At 41.8% G+C, this 21,627-nt stretch overlaps 1 protein-coding gene and 1 long non-coding RNA gene across 2 annotated transcripts in view; one reads left to right on the plus strand and one right to left on the minus strand.

Annotated features, from left to right (window-relative positions):
• LOC120568876 overlaps positions 1 to 8,657 on the plus strand; it is a 28,616-nt gene extending 19,959 nt beyond the window's left edge. Inside the window, exon 2 of the long non-coding RNA XR_005640799.1 lies at positions 8,463 to 8,657. This is a non-coding gene — a long non-coding RNA (uncharacterized LOC120568876). The remainder of the gene's footprint in view (positions 1 to 8,462) is intronic.
• Positions 8,658 to 17,812: 9,155 nt separating this feature from the next.
• Positions 17,813 to 19,018, minus strand: insl3 (insulin-like 3 (Leydig cell)). The gene is made up of 2 exons (XM_039816044.1): positions 18,826 to 19,018; positions 17,813 to 18,218 (listed from the first exon to the last, which is right to left on the minus strand). Exons 1-2 carry the CDS (start codon positions 19,016 to 19,018, stop codon positions 18,016 to 18,018), a joined length of 396 nt encoding a protein of 131 aa, XP_039671978.1. The 3' UTR covers positions 17,813 to 18,015.
• Between the last annotated feature and the right edge of the window lie 2,609 nt (positions 19,019 to 21,627).

A 21,627-nucleotide genomic window follows, 5' to 3' on the forward strand; every position in this document is an offset into this window, starting at 1 on the left:
AAAGGTTTTCGGTTTGAATTTGGTATGACAGGTCATCTTAAGTGGGGCTTAACTGGTAAACATCTTTACTGAATGAGACCAGCCCTATTTGTATACATGCACATAGCCCTAGCAGTGGCAGAACGTCCTCTTGGACAATGTAAAATGACCATGTGAATGGCTTAGGGCTGCAGCTATCTATTTTTGCAATCAAGTATTCTATCGATTATCCCATCGATTAATCGGATAAGAAATGCTTTTGTTTTATTGAAGAGCAATAATATACAATAGTTTGGTTTAATTTTCGGAAAAAGCAATTAAGTGCATTGTTTTTAAAGAAAACATTTTCTGAAATGCAATAACAACCTCAAACTAAGGCATACATTAAACAGACAAACATTACCTTAGGTTGTGCAACTTAACTTTCAGAACTACAAGTTTCAACCTCAGACTGATCGGTATAGAGGCCTATATGTAAATATTAGTTATACTCAACCTATATCTGTATTTATACATTTGATTACAGTGCTACACAGCTCTGTTACGCTTATGCTAGTAGATCGTTGATCAGCCGTTTCTCCGTGAAGAGAGAGAGAGTGAGAGAGAGTGGTGCCCAACAATCGGCTGTTTTTTCCGAAAGGATAGTCAACAAGTCGGCTCTTTAGATCAAACTGTGGTCCCTCCGTATTTTCTTGTCTCCGTTTTTGGTTGTTGTTGCATTTGGTGTAGTTCCATCGTCCATACGACTCTGTGATTTGCTTTTGTCGGGTCCCCTTTGTGGAATGAATGATTTAGGGCTGGGACACACCAGCCAGACGGCCGACTGTCGACAGAAAAGCCAGTCGAGATGATCAGTCGGGTCCCCGAGGTCCATAAAACTGCCTCGGGACACACTGAGGTGACACCGACTTGAGAAACGTAATACGTCTCCATAGCAGCAGGCGGCGCTACTCTGTATTGTTGCCCAAGAAATTAAAACCAGCAGCTGATTGGACAAACGCGTCACATGGGTTTGTTTTCTCCAGAAATTCAAAGCCAGACTGTCATGGCGGCTCGTTCAGAATACGATCTCATATTGTACTAAAATAGTTCACTGAAACATGTTTCTGAAAACATTTTAAGCGAGAAATAGGCCGTGCAGTTGCTAAATCTGTCTTCATTTCAGCTCAACAAAAGGTCAGTTTAAAAGCTTTGTCAGATTCTGAGAGACTGTAGTCACGCTCATTCCGCTCGCCATTTCCGGGTGAGTCCCGACTGCCCTGCCTCCGACTGAACATGTCAGGTCGGCCAAAATGAACGCCGACAGCCCTCCAGACTGACGACGGCACGGGACACACCGAACAGACTCGAGTCACTGACCTCGCCAGACTGTCCAACGGTTAGACTCAATGTTTTCTGTTGAGATGCTGAAGCATCGACGTCGTGCTATTATCGTGGTAAGCTAGTTTGATTTTGCAGTAGACACGCTGCACAGAGTTTTCATTTTAATTACGTTTGAACCGATTCCAAACTTTGGACACTTTCTGCTGTTTTCTCCAGCCTGTCTCTTCTCTTAGCCCCTCACTATTTACTCTCTCTTCATTTTTGTAATCTGCGCCGCCAGTCTTGATGGCATGTGTCGCCAGCAGCGTTAGCACCGGCGTGCGACAATAATAATCATCCGTGCGGAAACACCATGAGCGATACAGCGTTGGTAACATTGATTAAACGAAGCTTCGAGGCAAATCAAATTTTGCAGCGAGGATTTTTAGTAATCGAATACTACTCGAGGAATCGTTTCAGCCCTAGTATGGCTGTCCCTCTAGGTGGCACTGCAACTTAACTATACCAACAATGTTGATTTTGCTGCCCCGTATGCAACAAAGGTTTGTGACTTTGCAGGATAACTTCCTACAAGTATGGCCTCTGCAATAGCTCAACGTAGACTGTGAACACAGTGAGTGATTTTGAGGTGGCATAACATTAGCCAGCTAACAGAACACGTAAGTACAACAACTTCAGCTGCCATTGCGTTTCTATATTTTTTGCTACTTGCCTCAAACCCCTCATGCTCGCACCTTCTGCAGCAGTCTGTCCACTGTTGAAACTGACATCAACCCTCCCACCAAACTCTCGGTAAAGCCGTGAACAAGCTGACTGCCTAAAATGTCAGTTACTGGGTTAGTAACGGTCATTTAATTATTGGATTTCTCTACCAAAAGAGTGTTACACTACTCGTCCTTGAAAAAAGTAATTACATTATTGTTACTGCCCAACACTATATCATATTTGGCTAACAAAATGCAAAGCCTCCACTTTCAGTATAACTGGTGTTAAATGAATGTGTGAAGTGAATTAAAGTGCAGGACATTTGCATTAAAATGCGAGGTCTCAGCAGCTGAAGATTTGAAATTTTAATTAAATCTCTGGTTCAGATCTTAAATCAGTGAATTTTTGCTTTGAGTTAGAGTGGTTTGTATTCACAAAAACTAACTTTATACCGCATGAATAGATCTTGATTATTCTGCTGTAAAGTGGAGACAGGATGTGGGAGTGAAACTGAGCGACCAAGACCCAATGTTTTTACTTGTTAAATAAATGAAAAAGACATGGAACTGAAAGAAAGAAGGAAGTCCGATACTTGGTCAGACCCCAAACATCCCCTCGTCTAACTCGGGAAGAGAAATGCACAGGCTGATGGAGCTCCTGCATTGAGTATTGATGAGTAGGATGGGATAGGATGTCAGAGCAAAGTGAAACCAGAGACCCTTCACAGAATGAGACGGGGAGGGAGGCGGCAACAGTGGCGGTTGTGGTGGTGTGATTTAGCATTTTAACAATTTTTTCTAACAAGACAGGCCTGGCACTCGGCCCCAGCGTCGGCCCGCAGAGTAAGGGAAGGAAGGGAGAGGAAGAAAAAGAGAGATGTCCACTGCTCCCCTGCCAGCCGTACCTTTCTTATTCACAGGAGAACAAGAAAGGAAGACAGAACAATGTGAAGAGAAATGGAGGACGAGGAAATGGAGAAAGAGCGAGGGAGGGTGCACTTCCACTTGAAACTTAATTATGCATGGCAGGGCAGCTGGAGCAAAAGAGAGGAGAGATGGATGGAGAGGGAAAGAGGAGAGTACCCACCTACGCAGAGGGTAGGGGGGCATGTGGAGAGGAGGGGGAGTAGGAAGGGCAAAGGAGAAGAAAAAAAAATGAGTAAGAGGGTGGGGGGTGTGGGGGTGTTTCTGTCATGCTTAAGGGTGTTTGTGGGTGGTGAAGGTTGCAAATACACAAGAGAGCCCATTGTGTTGACTGGGCTGCAGGTGATTCTTCTCAACGGTTAATCTGGTCTGATCAAAAGGACAATATGAAAAAAAAAAAAAAAAAACACACAAAAATGAAGACAGCCATCTTCACAGTAATACAGTGCCATCTATCAAGACATGTCAGACGTATGCTCAGCAATAGATAATACAGCCTAAAAGCACAAAATGGCATACATGTCAAAGCGAAGCAAATAATCATGGCAAAGACAAGACTAGAATACAGTCCTAAAATGTTATTTTCTCAACCCATCAGGATGTTTAGCACAAAAAAAGAGATCAATTTATATTGATAATAATTTTGCACCAGTGCAGAGATCTGCCTTAAAGGGGTGATAGAATGCAAAACCGATTTTACCCTGTCATAGTTGAATAACGACAGTTCGGTGGGTAAATAGGACATACATATAAGCTCAAAATCCCATTGACACCTCTTAACTATGAAAATCTCATATTTTGAAACTGCCGCTGAAAACGGGCGAATCTCAACAAAGCTAGTTGCTTGCGTAAGCATCTCAAAATCCGGAACCTTTGTCACAGCCGTGGGTGTATTAAGAGAACGGTCACACCCAAACATTTGCATAGGCTACACAACTGACCTGAGATCAGGTAGTCTTCTGAATCTAGGTCGTGCAGATCTCAGAAAATGTATACATTGTTCATATGCTATTTTACCATTAAATTCACTTCTGAGACTTTTTTATGCGAGAAATCAACTAAGTAGAGGTCAAATATGGGCCGTTTTACGAAAATTGATGTCTAATTGCAAATTTTGTCCGACTGTGTGTCGGACTTCAGAGGCCGGTGCTGCCTGTGTTGCTGCATCGCCGCCTGGCCTGCCTTCCTTCACAGACCCCGGCATGCTGTGAGCTCGATTGAGCTCCGGCACGGCTGGCAGCCCACGGCACTCCATACCCGCGCAAAGTCACCGTTTTGGGCTAATGGACTACGAAACGCCGCTGCTCTGACAGAGCTCCAGGGCCTGCAACTCCCCTCTTCCTGCTAGCTAAATGCACGGTGTATGTGAGTGAAAGCGCGGTCAGCGAGCTTGTTACACCAGCATTCTCTTACCACAGGTCCCAGTTACTCTTTTAATGTGTGTAATTATAATGTGTTGAGTTATTTAAACAAACGATTGGGAAAATAAACGCCGCTTGTCCGTGAGTCTCATTGATAGAGCCTGCGGCTGGATGGAGCTCTATCAATGAGAGCTAGCTAGCCTCCTCTTAGAATTCCTCTCGAATTCACAAATATTCATTAACTTGAAATCGGACACTGTTGTTAGCTTTATAAAACATTTAGTTAGATGTTGTGTAAGTGGCGTGACGAAATTCAAACTGTAAATATACTCGAATTACGACCAAAAATGAAGCTAACTAGCCGCAATCTGTACACATAGGATTGAAGGGACAGTCGCAGCTAACAAAACCCTTACAGCTCACAAATATTAATTAACTTGAAATCGGACATCGTTGTTAGCTTTATAAGACATATAGTTAGATGTTGTATAAGTGGCGTGACGAAATTCAAACTGTAAATATACTCGAATTACGACCAAAAGTGAAGCTAACTAGCCACAATCTGTACACATAGGATTGAAGGGACAGTCGCAGCTAACAAAACCCTTACAGCTCACAAATATTCATTAACTTGAAATCGGAAACCGTTGTTAGCTTTATAAGACATTTAGGTATATGTTGTATAGCTAAGTGGCGTGACATGTGTGTAACATGTGGTAAGAGATTGCTGGTGTAACAAGCTCGCTGACCGCGCTCTCACACACGGGCCATTTAGCTAGCAGGAAGAGAGGAGATGCAGGCCCTGGAGCTATGTCAGGGCAGCGGTGTTTGGTAGCTAGTCCATTAGCCCAAACGGTGACTTTGCGCGGGTATGAGGTGCTGTGGCTGCAGGCACAGCGTGCCGAGCTCAATCGAGCTCACAGCAAGCCGGGGTCTGTGGAGGAAGGGGCCGGCGGCGAGGGCAGCAACACAGGCAGCTGAACTCCGACACACAGTTTTACCAAATTTGCAATTAGCCATCCATTTTCATAAAACGGCCCATATTTGAGATTTATATAGTTGATTTCTCGCATAAAAAAAGTCTCAGAAGTGAATTTGGTAAGGAAACATTGCAGTGTCTGGAATATGAGATTCTGTCGCGTTTCTAATGTCTGTGTATTGGGGATTCGCTCAACCAATCAGCACGCGACCTCTAATGCGTGTATATGGCGAGTCGCTCAACCAATCAGCGCGCGTCTCTACGTGTGTGTACGGGGCTAAGGCTCAACCAAGCAACGCGCAGCTCATCTAAATATTCATGACCATACCATATTTGGAAGAAAAGCTCTTGTTACAAATAGGGCCAAAACACAGGGATGCATAAGGGCCAATAAAATATCAACCAGGCCATTTTCAGTTACATATCCCATTAGGAGACCATAAGGAACAGTGTGAAATACCCTATATAATCATTCTATCACCCCTTTAAGGTTTAGTCAGAACAGAGGTTACAACAGCAAAGTTCATAATCAGAACCAGCCTTGTGGGCGGTATGTTTAGCCATACAAGGAATTTAACTCTGGTTTCTAATGGCTCCCAATTTACTTATACACACAGCACAAGGAACAGATACACACAGCACAAGGAACAGATACAGAAGGATACACATACACAGCTAAAGCAAGGACAACAAAGCTAAACAAAGAGAAGCACACTCAGACATAAAGCTACTTAGTGCATGCAAATTGTACATTTTGTCACCCAAATCTGCTCGCTTGACGAAATGCTAACTGTCTACAGTACTGACCTTTGAGGGAAAGAACTAGTGAGTCCATGGTAAAAGGAAGCTACTATATTAGCTAAGTTACATACATCCAATATAACAGAACCCTGTCCTGCCAAAAGAGAACTAACACTGCAAGTAGTTACTACGTCACCAAGCACCACCATAATATTGGAGGGCTGAATATGAGACTAAAGACTAACTATAAAATATGTCTGTTTCTTTTTGTAGAGCAGAAAAATAAGACATCTGACTTGTCCCTCCACCTTTTGGTGAAGCCTCTTTCATGGCACATTTACCAAAGAGGGGGCCAAACCCTGAACCATTAAGCCTCTGTATTCGTTAATGGGTCCACTTACTGGAAGAGACAGAGAAGCCATGTTTACATTTCTTAAAAAGAATAAATTAAAAAAAAGCTATCTCACTGTACTACGATATTGTACCGGCTGTTGTTGTACTCCTCTGGGCTTAGGTACCTCTCACACTAGAGCCCGACCAATCCATTATCGGCCGATATTAGACATTTTCCAAACTCAAAATCAGTATTGGCATTTATAATGGCCGATAAATGAATATTTAAAAAATATAAACGGACGAAACACCCTTCAACCATGTTATGAGTGTTGGCGTTGCATATTGTCCACCAGAGGGCGCTCTACACCCTTTAAGTTCCATATCTTATATCATAGCTTATCTTATTTTTATGCATTTTATTTATCACAACTTTAATATATTCTGATGTTCCCCTTTCCTGTTGTGACAAACTGAACTGTTCAACTGCATTATCATATTATTTTAGTGAGGACTCATAAATAACTACAAATAAATAATGTTAGGGAAATCTGTTTGTTCATATTTTTTATATATATATATATATAAAATAAAAAATCGGCCGATATATTGGAATATCGGATTTTTAGATCACCAAATATTTGTATCGATATCGGCCTTAAAAATCCTTTATCAGTCAGGCTCTACCTCACACACACAACCTACACAGAGAGAGGCAAACAAGGCCCAAAGCGTGCTACACGAAAACACACAGAAGATGCACACCTCAGCTTGCCAGGAAACCCCCATGCACTCTCATTTCGTCTTCATCACACACCCTGATGGGGTGGAGGACTGGAAGTTACCCAGGCTGCTTAGCTTTGATTAGGTGAAGTGTATTGAGTGGACTGCTCATGTTTTAACGTCAGCCTCCCCCCTGAGATGGACCCGGCTGATAACAGTGACAGGAATATCGAAGGAGGCAAGCCAAGGTTGCTGTGTGTGTGTGTGTGTGTGTGTGTGTGTGTGTGTGTGTGTGTGTGTGTGTGTGTGTGTGTGTGTGTGTGTGTGTGTGTGTGTGTGTGTGTGTCTCTCAATATACAACACTAATGTGAGGCATGAACATCTAAAGACATAAAAGGGTATTTGTCAGATATGATGAATACATATTTTAGTGCAGCAATACATTTCACAAAAAAAGTGAAAGACAGCTATAAAAGCAAATGATTCCTCCACTACATTATTTAACTCACTAACAGTGTCTTCACTAACAGTGTCTTCCCATCCCATCAAGTATAATCCTCTCCTGCATCTTCACAGCAACGTCTTTATATCGTACATCATTGAAAGAGTGCGCCACACCAGCTAAGTACTGCCACTCAGGAGCATTTTGTCAACATTGCATCAGCTACAAACAGCCCAGTCACACAGGAGTGTATGGAGGGATGAGACGGAGGGAGTGACGGACGGAGAGAAAGGAGGTGCTATGGAGCAATTGGGAGCAGCTGTGAAAGAGCAGCTGGAGTAATCGTTTTTCTGGGCCTGCCCACCGCTGTCGCCGTGTCACTCTCTCCCGTCTCTTACTTTTTCTTCACATTTTCTCTTGCTCACTCACACACTTTCTTGGGTGTGTGCGAGCTCTAAAATACAACGTGCATGTGTGTATGTCAAACACGTGGGGAACGGATACACAAAACCAGCTTGAGTCTTGGTGCTTACTCTAGTCGGCCTCGCAACTACAGACAACAAGACAGCCGTGACTTCCAGCATCAGACTAAAGGCCGAGCTGCATGGGTGGACATGCAGTAATTGAATCACGTTTGACTGCCGTGTGTAGTGGCATCGTGTCACAGTTATGGTTAGGACAGTTCTAGGGTTACTTGAAGGGAAGTTGCCAGTGGATTAAGAAAGGGAAAAGGGTGCAGAACAATAAGAACAACTATGTGTAGTCAGCAGCTTCTGAGAATATGGTTTGTTTGTTCGGCAAACAAAAGATTGGAAGTACATAATTTGTATTAACTGTATGTGGAGGTGTGGAGAGAGTGTTGGGAGGAGGTGGTGGCTCAGGTGAGCAGGCAGGGAGGGACTGATTGTTACAGCTGCAGCGAGTTGTCTAATCATGCTCTCCCTTTCAATCAGTAGTGAGCCGGAGCAAGTTCTTGATGGCCGACTGTGAGAGAGGAGACGTGGACACTGTGCGGTGGGCTGGACAGCGCAAAGTTTTGCCCTCGCGACCGAGAGCCTCGGGCCAAGTGGGAGCGAGGGAGCTCCAGACGGATTGTGGGACAATTCGTTGCTGATGTGATCATCAAATAAAGAGCTGTGGCAAATATTCCTCCCCGTGTGTTTGTGGTTATCTGAGAACAGAGGTCTACAGCAGTGGAGCTGCTACACTGTACAATTGCATGTTTTCAGAAGAACAACAGCAGTAGAGGCATCTCTGTCTTTATCAAACGGACTGATTTAACAACATTTAACAGCATCTCAAAGAGGGGTGGGGGAAAAAAAAAAAAATCGATACAGCATAGTATCGCGATATTTTTCGTGGCAATACTGTATCGATACACAGACGCCAAGTATCGATCTTTGATTCTATATGTGTTAGTCTGTCTGCTTGACAATACCATTTTGCAGCAATAAAATTGAAGGGAGATGAACAAACAGAGAAATGTATCTTTTTAGATAAAACAGGTGTTGACAAAATTTTCATTTGGGGACATCATTTGAAATTGGGGAGTTGGAAAAAAGGTAATACATTGCAGTATATCGCAGAATATTGCAATATGTTTAAAGTCGCAATAATATCGTATCGTGACATAAGTATCGCGATGATATCGTATCGTGAGGCCTCCGGTGATTCCCACCCCTAATCTCAAATAGTACCAGCTCACACACAAATGTATGCTGAAGGGTAAAAGTTAGACTTCTGAATGGTACATAGGGGATGTTTAAGAAATGTATATACATTTGGTATTATTTTAAAAGATAATAAAAATCTGACTAAACTGACACTTGTATTGAAAGAGAAGAAGTTTTAAAAAATTGCTACGGTTCCGGCTTAGTATGTCAGATGCTATAAGCAAACTTTAGATTCTCAATTATTCAGCATGTAATGCCATTAGATTTGTCTGTGAGCAGCAGTTATCTGTGCTGCGCGGTGGCATTCAGCTCTTGCCCTACAGTCAGTTAAGCGGCTGCTGTTGCCACACTGCCCTCTACCAGCTCAGCTCCATTAGTTCAGCTTCACCACCTTCCAGTGGCCCTACGGCGGTGACAAAGTGGTAGTTAATGTGTGTGTGTGTGTGTGTGTGTGTGTGTGTGTGTGTGTGTGTGTGTGTGTGTGTGTGTGTGTGTGTGTGTGTGTGTGTGTGTGTGTGTGTGTGTGTGTGTGTTGCATGTGCTTCTATTCTTTCGCTGGAAAGATTAAGCGGATATAATAATGACGTGCATATGGACGACCGTATAGGACGAGAAAGTAATTAAGGAAGTTGAGGTAACAATTGGCTTTGTTTCAAGGGCCACACGCTATGGGAATCTGGGGACATTTAAGTTGTAAAAAGAATAAAACAGACAACTGGCACTAGAGCTGGGCAATAGGTCGAAATTCTATCGATATCGCGATATGACACTATATATCGTCTTAGATTTTAGTTATTGTAATATCGTAATATGGCATAACTGGTGTCTTTTCCTGGTTTTAAAGGCTGCATTACAGTAAAGTGATGTCATTTTCTGAACTTACCAGGCTGTTGTAACTGTTCTATTATTTGCCTTTACCCACTTAGTCATTATATCCACATTACTGATGATTATTTATCAAAATCTCATTTTGTAAATATTTTGTGAAAGCAACAATAGTCAACCCTTCAATATCGTTGCGGTATCGATATCGAGGTATTTGGTCAAAAATATCGTGATATTTGATTTTCTCCGTATCGCCCAGCCCCAACTGGCCTATAGAACATGATTTACAAAATATTAACAAAGAAGCTAAATATGTGACAATACAAAGACTGTACAAATGTCATGGAATGTGGAAAGAAATGCTGAAAGAACAATTAAAAAGAAGAAGATGAGGATGATATGTGAAGACCAATCAAAATCACCTCTCTTATGGACCACAGAGCGTTAAACATTGTAAGTCCTTTTAATACACTCCCAAAGTTTTTGACACATCTCTAATGGAGCTTTATCTTAATATTTTAATGCACTAGTCTACATAAAATTAAAGGTTTTCCTGGCAGGATGTGATTTATTGCATAATTTACTGTGTGTTTATGATAATGGAAGTATTTCAAATCCCGGCATGGCTATTAAAAAGTGCAAGCATATGCATCATCTGCAGAAACTGAATTAAGTATGGAAATAAATGATGCTAAGATGTGAAGCTGCATTTCTCATCAAGCACTAAAACCATATACATGTACTACTTTAAAACCATGTCCCTGTTTATTTGCAGTATCTCATAGTAACGATGCTAAAGATAGTCCAACACTGTCCCCAAGCATGCAGCTAGGTACTGTAGATGAGAGGAGATCAGAGACAACAAAGAAAGCTCTTTTTCGGTGGCTCTGTCTTCCTCTCCTCTCCTCTCCCTCGTCCCCCTGGGAGCGTCGTCTAAATCACACGATGCTCCTGAAGCTGTCACTGCTGGTCAGGCCGTCTAAATGTTGTCAAGCAGAGAAGACGACAGACCTGCCCCATTACTGTGGGAGATGGTGGACGGGATGATGTTAGGGGGGCCGGTTTACTAGACATGGATTAAGGAATTGGGCCTTGACTGGAGAGTGTGCAGTGGGGAAGATGTTCTTTGTCTTATTTTTTTTTTTTTTTTTAAAGAGCTTTCAGGTTCAGGGGCAGGAGCACATACATTCACTTGATGGCATGTCCATCGCTTTATGGCATCCAAATGGCCTCATCATGTGTTCCAAATGTGATTAAAGTGTGCCCTGGATGCATTGAGCAGGGCTACAAAACCAGGATTTGATGTGAAGGCTTGCTATATGTGGGAAAAAAAGAAGGACACAGAGGACATGGAGTAGAAAACATGTTACCTTATGTTTCTAAAGTGTATGGTGCAGGGAAAGAGGAGCAATTTTGTCTGTACTTTACATACAGTGAAGGATGGAAAGTATCATACGTAAAAGTAGTTACTTTAAAAAGATATGATAGTCAAGTAAAAGTAGTTGTGTTAAACTAACTGCTACATTTAAAATAGGGGATGATATGATATGCTGTAAAAAATTTAAATTAAAATCACATTTTAGGCTACAAAATAAATTGCATTAAATGTAAACGTATAGCCTACACTAGTGGAACACCATCACACCACACAGCACCCATGTCCAACTCCAAACCAACAATAAATGCCATTTCTATAGACAGCACTGGTTATCAATTACACAACCGCCTTCCTCGGTATGACCTTAACAATAGGCCTATTTCCCAGAAAAGACGACAAAACTCAGACAATTAAACAAAAATTACCGAAAATAAGGCTTCAGAAACAAAATAACCTGACACTTCATAAGCAGACAACACAGAAATATAATGCAGAGCCTGCTGCCCCGCACGTGCGCACGCGCGCGCACACACACACACACACACACGTTCCTAGGTAATAAATGAGTTGTACTCACTGTCTGAACGCCGGTGAGTCTTGTGAACCACGATGTTCAACTTTAAGCAAAAGTCCACTAAAGTAGTCCACCCAGCCTCTCTGTCCCAGTAGCCTAGAACCAGTTCCAGTCTCTCTGTCCCACTTCGCGGGTTTCCAAACATTTTGAGCTAAAATGTGTTCAGAGTTCTTCAGCGAACGTAGAAATCTCTGCCGAAAGATCCACCGCACGTATTTTTTAGCTTTTAGCATGTTTGCTAGAGCCATCATGCACCTGTTGATGACGCGATATACAGGGTGCGTTTGATTTAGGTCAATTTTTAGCATGCTCGCCGGTTGGTGCAATCAATCAGTGATTAAGGTAGATGCGACCTTTTTTTAAGAGCGGTGCCCGTCCTGCGGCCGCAAACACTCCTGCAGCTTCTTCTCTGCTGCAGCTGGAGATGCATTTCTTCTTACACAGTTTAGACTTTTTCCTATTTTAGCTATTTTAAAAAATATAAAAAAAATGAATAAAAGAAAACTACAAGCACACAAAAACGTGTTTGTTACAGTCGTAAATGTGTTGCCAAGATGTTACCGGAGTCATTTGTTTATTCCGCCGGTCCATGCAGTAGCTAGGCTACTTTCCCTTTCCTTGGCAGACGACATAGCACCAAAAGGGGGTCAGAAATGTGGGAACATAGGGCTGTGGGAACATAGGGCCTAATTCCCACGAAAAGCACAGGTGAAACTAAGAAACTTAATTATGTCTTTGTTCTAATTAGGTATCATAGTTTCAGGTTTGGGAGACTTTTGGAGGGTTATTCCTGATGAAGAGCTAGCTAAAAAGACAAAGCAAGCAGCAACTTTGTTCACATTGACAGGTTATTACTGCAATGTCTGCAATTACTTTCCAATCAAACTTAACCCAATTTAGAGTTGCATGATTACGCTGCTGATAATGCTCGCAAATATCAGAATTAGCTAAAAGAAAGCTTACGCAAAAACACCTCGCATCTTCTGATCGCTGAAGATGGCAACAATGTCAGAATCAGAAATCAGAACCAGAAAAAGCTTTATTGCCAAGTACATTTTTTACGCATATAAGGAATTTGTTTTGGTTTTGTAGGTGCATGTCACACATTCTCTAAATATAAGAAGGTTAAATGTTCCATGACATGGTGCTCTTTGGATGCTTTTATATAGGCCTTAGTGGTCCCCTAATACTGTATCTGAAGTCTCTTTTATATAGACCTTAGTGGTCCCCTAATACTGTATCTGAAGTCTATTTCCCAAAATTCAGCCTTGGTGCAGAATTACAGCCACTAGAGCCAGTCCCACAATGAGCTTTCCTTAGGATGTGCCATTTCTGTGTCTGTAGCTATTGAGGAGGAGAGATGGGGGGGGGGGTGCAAGGTGGAGGGTGGGGGTGTGGCCTTGACCAACTGCCACTTTGCTCGTTTGAAAGCCATGATGTCTCTCTCTCTCTCTCTCTCTCATGGGTGGGCCAAATTCTCTGGGCGGGCAAAGCAGAGAAAGGGGAGGTAACCTTGCTCCTTATGACCTCATAAGGAGAAGATTCCAGATCGGCCCATCTGAGCTTTCATTTTCTCAAAGGCAGAGCAGGATACCCAGGGCTCGGTTTACACCTATCGCCATTTCTAGCCACTGGGGGACCATAGGCAGGCTGGGGGAATGCATATTAATGTTAAAAAAAACTCATAAAGTGAAATTTTCATGCCATGGGACCTTTAAGAAAATCAAGTATTTGAATATAAACAATATAAGTATAAATATATACACACAGTATCTATTAAAAATAAAAAGAGCAGTACAGCAGAGTAAGTACAGTGGCATGTAGAGCCAGAGGTGGAGTGTGGAGAGTGTCAGGGTGGCCTTGTTGATAAGGTTATGGCGGATGGGGAAAAAACTGTTCTTGTGGCGTGAGGTTTTGGTCCTGATGGACCTCAGCATCCTGCCAGAGGGGGGTGACTCAAAGAGCTTGTGGCCGGGGTGGGAGGGATCAGCCACAATCTTTCCAGCACGCTTCAGAGTCCTGGTGGCGTACAGGTCCTGGAGTGGTGGCAGATTGCAGCCAATCACCTTCTCTGCAGACCGAATGACACGCTGCAGTCTGCCCTTGTCCTTGGCAGTGATGGCAGCGTACCGTATGTGTATAAAGTTATGTCAAAGTTGAATGAAGATTCAAGCTTTGGCATTTGAAATGTTATGTTTGACAAATAAACACACATTGTTGTATTATTGTAGTGCGAACCTGACAGAGGTTTTGGAGGACTGGACTTTATCAGTGCAAGTAAATGTCGGCCTATCCCCTATCAAATAAAATCCGATTTTATTTCAGACTTCATGTAATTTGGTGCTGTCGCTTCATTTATTTCTCTCTTAAGCACAGTGGATCAGGTCTGCTGTTTGTCAAATGGGTTCAATATAACAAGCTTGCAGTGTTAATCTAATTTTAGAGTTTCAAGTCTCAGTTAAGATTGAAACACTGCATGTAATAAAAGACAAAGACCCTGTTGCTGAGGATTAGTTTGACACAGCATTTGACAGATCGTGTCACGCAGAAGAATGCCTGGAGCACTAATAATAATAAACACACAAAATAAAAATAAAAAAATGTCAGTCATCGCACTTCTGCTCCCACACCCAAAATAAAACACACCAAAATGTGCTTTATAAGTATAGACATAGACTTCAAATGGGGTTCCACACACACACACACACACACACACACACACACACACACACACACACACCATTATGTCCAAACAATGACACATGCAATGTATGCACATCAAAACATGAATATACACACATATACCAAATATAGCATCTTTAGCCCTGACACTACTGTTGAAAACAAGAGCACTGAGAGCCATTTCATTTACATGCAAATTGACACCCACCGGTCCACCACACAGTGTCCTGCACGGCGTGTGTGTGTGTGTGTGTGTGTGTGTGTGTGTGTGTGTGTGTGTGCGTGTGCGCGCGCGTGCATGCCCGTGTGTTTGTGTACGTGTATTCATGCATGTGTGTGAGCAGTGTAGCTCTGCTGGCACTCAGCGAAGGCGCTATTCTGTCCTGCTGCTTTTCCTGCTCCCTGAAACTAGACGCAAAGAGGTAGAAAGACAGAAAAAGAGAGATAAAGGCTCTGATTTCATTTCCCATTTCAGGTTTAGCAGCTTTCCAGCGGAAAAAAAACATTAACCGGAGCCCATCAAAGAGGCCCCCATGCAGCCTGGATGTTTGTCATCTCCTGTTGGCACTGAGTAACGATGGGCTGAGGCCTACAAGTGTCCTCTGATCAGATTTCTCCTCTTGTCAGAAGGAGATAAAGGATCACTTGAAGTGATTAAGCATTTTACAATAATGAGCTCTGAGAGACTGATCATTACAGCAGGAGGGGGAATGTGGCAGTAATAAGTGAACTTGATACGGTAACGTTGAAATTCAATGGTACCACCCCCTGAGTTGGCAGACTGAACCTGTTCTTCACCAGTGTCAACTGTGAGAGGTAATATAAGTGCTACTGTCAGATGAGGAAAAGCAGTGCAGAAAGTCCATTGTTTTTTAATCAGATATCTGTCGCTCTCTGCTGGTTAACATGAAGCACTGCATAAAATCTCCATTAAATCACATTGCGCTCTACATAAAAGTGCATGCATAATATATAGGCTATTTGAGATTTAGGTTTTTGGTTACACTTTATTTTACAAGCCAGTAATTTCATTATGATTTTAATGACTTGATTTGGTCTAATTATGGGGGAAATGTTTATACATAGTTGGTGACTTCCAGGAGCATTTTCCTCAAACGTAAATATAAAAGTAAATATTAATTATTCTTTTGTTGCTGAAAACTTTATTTTCCATATGTTGAATTATTTGTTTGTAGTGCACATTTGTTCATGGTCAGCTGACTAAAAGACTGTCTTAGTAAAAAAATTGGTTTGTTGTTTAAAATATTAATATTGTTTATGAATGTAGAATCTATTCCGTGACCAGAAGAACTTTGCTAGATGTAGCCAATTGTTATAAACATGATCAAAGTGCTGTATTGTCCAAGTATCTGAAGTACAAGTATAAAACCAATTACACAGAAAAGAAAAAAAAAAAACAATTGTATGTACAACGCAATCCATCCCTCCCCAAATAAAACCAATTAACCAATCGGTCACTGTGGGCCGATTTCATTTGCTATTAAGAGTCATTTAGTGAAGGCTGCGGTATAGAGTGGCAGATAATCAGCACCACATTTGATTATCCGTTAAGAGAATTATTCACTCCTCAGTGTGAGGAACTGGCCGCTTTACAGAGATTATTTCTGTTATCATGGAGCTGAATTGCTCAGCGAAAGGCCTCAATCTGATTTAGCACTATCGGAGAGGACAACGCCGTTGTAAATTGCACTCATACTGTCAGATTACTCAAATGTGTGTGTGTGTTTGTGTGTGTGTATATATGTGTGTGTGTATGTGTGTGTGTGTGTGTGTGTGTGTGTGTGTGCGCGTTCTTTCATGTGTGTATACTGCAATCTAGTTTAATTAACCCAATAGCAATTTCAAGGTTAATTTCTCTGCATGTTTAATTATTTCAATCAACGTTGGAAAAAGACAGTGTTACTTAGTGTTGATTGGGGTGTTGCTGGTTAGTTTATTCAGTCAAGATGTACCAGCGTTTATTGGCATTTCTTTAAACCAATCACAATCGTCATGGGCGGCGCTAAGCCAAAACAGCCTCGAGAAGGAACTTGTTTTGGTGGAACATGTGTACGTTCAAAAGTTGTTTTAGTCGTGCGAGAGAAAACTCCGATTGGACAGATAGTCTAGCTAGCTGTCTGGATTTAACCTGCAGAGATCTGAGGAGCAGTTAACCATAGTCCTCAGTTTAGAATGCCAGTCCCACGGCAGTTCGTGAAATGGTCACGTTATTTAATCTATTGATTTGTGTCCAGGGACACGTTTATATCTTGTTTATTTCGTGGTGCTCAGCACGTTATTTGAACTAATGTATTTCAATGGGAAGCATCTTTCGTGATCACAGCACTACTACGGTAGCGAGTAGTATGAAATGCCGAAAATCTGCGGTTGGATGGGGTGGTGGATGGGTCAAACAACACGGGGCTTTCACCCAGGAGACCGGAGATCGTGGCCCGTGTGCGGCGTTTCATTTCCCCGTTGTTCTTTTCCTAAACACGACCGTCCCGGTGTTGCCGCGCGTCCCCCAGAGACCGCGGATCGTGGCCCGCGTGTGACGTGTCCTTTCCCCGTTCTTCTTTTCCTAAACCCACTGACCACCACGAAAAAAGAGACATAAACGTGTCCGTGTACACAAATCAATAGATAAAAAATAACGTGACCATTTCACGAACTGCCATGAGGCCGTGTTGCAAAGGAATCGTAAGGTTACCGACATCCGGCCGAAAATTAGAACATCCGGTCGAAAAGATGAATTTCCGTCGGCAACGGAGCAATCCCACAAGTGGAACATCGTGGATATAGACTAGTCTGCCCCTAACTTATCCAATGTGGGGTTTAAGCCTTGTACAGTTATAGAAATGCTACATTTCAAACATTTAAAAAATGCTTTTGAGTTGCATTATGGGAAGTGTAGGAGTTTTTATAGCTTGGCTAGCCCGTACTAGTGACTAAAATGTCAGAATATCTTGGCCTCTGTTGCATCAATTTTGATCACTGGATTAAAATATATATATATAGTATATAAATATATCTTGCAAGCCTCCTAACTTTGTAATATAACAAATAAACCCTCATAATCATCAAAAGCTTTATTCCAGGGTAGTTTGAGGGTTGCAAATAAACTTCTTCTACAATGATACAGAGAATAAATTATATCAATTTGAATGTTTTATAAACAAACATTGTGATTTTAGCCTGCAGTATGGCACAGTAAATAATGTATTAAATATGATCATGTTTCTACTGATGTATATTGTTTTGGTAAATACAATATAAAATAAAATAAGCAACAAAGGTTCCTTTAAACAACGTTGCAGCACAGATCAGAACATTTTAAGACAGTCATTTATTGTATGACAAGTAGGGCGCTACATCTAGCAAAACTGGATCAACTCTTTCATGCTGCATCCCTTCTCGCAGCAAATATCAGACATCGTTCCGGCAGCTCGTCTAATCCGAGAGGGCAGGGTGTACCAGTGAGGAGCCAAGGAGAAGACACCCTTCTCCCCGTCGGATTCTGGAGGGATGGGGCCTGCCTCCGTAGCCTGGTGCTCCTCTGCGAAGGCATCCTGGCCCCCTGTGCAGAGGGAGGTGGAAAGACACCTGGGATTTTAAAGACGTCCCTGAAAATGTGTAGTTTTGTGCTTGGAACTTCTTGTGAAACCCCAGTCACTCAGGGAAGACATAGATTGTACAATTTTGGAGTTAACCCAATGATCCAAGGGTATGCAGTTAACAAACAATAAAGCAATGAAGGCTGAAAGGACATGAGTATATAAGAGAGAAATAAATCATGAATGTCAATTGAACGTTGAGAAATATATATATAAAAAAAATGTTGTATTATTATTTATAAAGGACAACGCACATTAATTAACATTTCTGTGAATGTGCCAGTGTTAGCCAGCTGGCATATTTTCAACTGTAGTCCTTTGGCGCGATGTTTTGAGACCAGAGCAACAGGAAACGGCAAGACATTAGTACAGGATAAATGTACAGAGAGAAGTCAATAAGACACCATAAAGACAGGTATATAGAACTTGTTTTTTTCTTCTAATTTAAAAAGTGAAGGCTATTATGCGTCCCATATCTTGCTGAATCAGTGGTCAGATATTCACATAGTTCAGCAGGAATGACTCGGGTCAATGCACCTGATGTTTGAAAATGTATGCTGAGGTACTTACAGTTTGAGGCGTATTGCCGCTGGGCCAGGTCTGCGTCCAGGATGCTTCTCCTCACCCGAGAGTTGCCACAGGACGTCACGGCCAGACGTATCAGATCTCTCCCACACATCTTAATCCTGTCCTGTGCTCGGGCCTCACCCACTGCAGCCACCAGCACCACCATCAGAGGCACCAAAGACCTAGCAGCAGACATTGTATGGTGGTTATTACTGCTGGTCAGAGTTTGAGAAAGGAACAGGATGGGATCGGAGATGAGCGTTAAGGTTAGGTGTGTGGAGAGCAGGGGTTTATATAGTCAGTGTGTGTTACCAGCAGCGGTGCTGAGGTCAGAGTTCTCCAACAGATGTATTCAGCCTTGTTGAAGGATAAGCATGTCCTGATCTAGAGCTCATCGTGAGAGTGATGATGCAAGTCACCTCAAGGCTAAAAGCTCTCGTCAAGATAACGAACGTGTCGTGGGACAGTGATCTACCGCTTAGAAACATCAGAGGCATTAAGTTACAAATGTTGTTGCACACACACACACATGCACACAAACGTTTTAGGCTTGATTTTAAGATTTTATTGTTTACGTAAAAATTACTAAATGGCAGTGGCGGAATGTAACTAGATACATTTACTTGAGTCTTTTACTTTTAATAGTTTGAGTATATTTTCCTGATGATACGTACATACTTTTACTTAATTAACATTTTTCAATGCAGGATTTTACTTGGAACAGAGTATTTTGACAGTGTGGTATCAGTACTTATACTCAAGCAACGGCTCTGAATACTTCTTCCACCTCCGCTAAATGGGATAGCTCCAACCTATCTCTTCATTGCAGTCCCAAGATCAAGGCTGAAGCAAAGGGGAGGCTGTGGAATGAGTGGCCCCTACATGTTCGTTCGTTTTTAAACCCCGTCTTAATACAAATCTTTATACTAAATCTTATACAATCTATATAAATCTTTATATACTATTAGTGTCATTCTGGTCAACTTTTCATGTTTTTGAATGTTCTTTATGGCTCGGAGGTAGAGTAGTAACACAAGGTTGGCGGTTCAATCCCAGGTGGCTCTGGCCACATGTCAACGTGTCCCTGAGCAAGACACTGAACCCCCCAACGTTGGTCCCCGGATGCTTTACTTTCCACTGCTCCTAATACTTGGATGGGTTAAGAATGCAGAAATAACATGTCACTACATTGTATTGTGTGTATGTGATTATTAAGTGCAAAGTTGTTGCTTGTTGAATTGGATTTGGATGCACACACACACACACACACAAACTCACACGACGACTGTTTGAATACATAAATGCAAAATGCACACAGATACACTTTTGTTCTGTTCTGTTTTTTTTTTGCTCTGTTAACGTTTCGTCTTGTGTCTTGCCAGCAAGGAGCATTTTCTCCAGCAATTTACATGAACTGCTGTTTTGCTCACAACATTTACATATGTTTGTTTGGAAATTGTCAAAAGATCATAATTTATGTTCTTACAGTGAACTATTTTCCTTGAATATGAGTTGCCTTTGCACCTTATCTTGACATATCTTGAGGGATAAGAGCTAATTGGAACACAGTGCAACTGGCAAAAATATGTCAAGGATATTGACGCAGCAATTCACACACGTGGTCACCCCGGGCCCTATACTGAATTGGCACAATCATGCCAGAGATAACTTTTACATTTCCCAGCACTGATGAAAAATGTGAAAGATGGCACTTTTATGTCTTAATCTGGCTATGCATGGCATTTTAACCTCTGATGACGATATCCTTCATTGGTAACCAGTGATTAGTTTATTACCCAGGATAGTGAATTGAAAATACCAGACTTTAGCTGTTTATTGTTTTAACCTCACTGTCTCTTGGGTTGCTTTCACGCCTGAGCTGTAAGGTCCTTTTGAACCGAACCCTGGAGTGTTTTATCTGATAGTCCTCTGGTGCGGACCAAACTCAGAGCCTCTTGCAAACGGTGCGCTAGAGTTTGACTGACTTTAGGTGAGAATGCAATCCGACCCAAATACAGGAAGTGAACCAAAAAACAACAACACTGCAATTTCAACCTTGCACACAATATGTAGACTTATATACGATTTAAAGATCTATAACTTTCAGATCCACAACCTATTCTGACCATACATCGCTGGTCTTCTGTGTGACAACACATCATCATCATCATCATCATCTCATCAGGGCCAGCCTCTCCTTGACTCGCAACCCAAGATGTTATAAATGAAATGTTGCTCCATTATTTCACTCCGATATTCTATTCAATAGACCAGCGACTGTGTGACAATTGTTTACAAGGTTTGGTTTACAAAGTGCAGTCTGAACGCTAACAGAACCACGTGAAAACTTTTGCAACTTCACCCCCCGCATCGCACCCAGTCTACCCAACCACAGGTGTGAAAGCGCCCTTAATCTGTATTTCTTGTTGAATGTGTTAAAGTTGATGCTGTTCATTTACATTTTCAAATGAGTCAGTACAGACAGATGTTACAGACGTTAAACTAATCAGTGTTTATTTTATTCATCGTTGTACCACTGATGTCCCAATGGACTCAAGAGAAACGTCTACTGTGAACTATCAATGCCTCAGTGTTTTCTGTTTTATTGTTATGTTCTGTGATATATCATTGTGTTTGTGCTCCCAAAATATCGTCTTGTTTGGCACTTCAGGGCCACCATAATTAGATGCAAAATTAGTCATACGTTTATGTTTTTTTCTTTAGTTTCCCAGTCTGATGTGTTTCTTTATTGATGTAGTTTGAAGCTGCTCTAATTGATATTTTATATAAACACTGGATCAAAGG

The sequence above is a fragment of the Perca fluviatilis genome, chromosome 11, assembly GCF_010015445.1.
Source record: "Perca fluviatilis chromosome 11, GENO_Pfluv_1.0, whole genome shotgun sequence".
Lineage (NCBI taxonomy): Eukaryota > Metazoa > Chordata > Actinopteri > Perciformes > Percidae > Perca > Perca fluviatilis.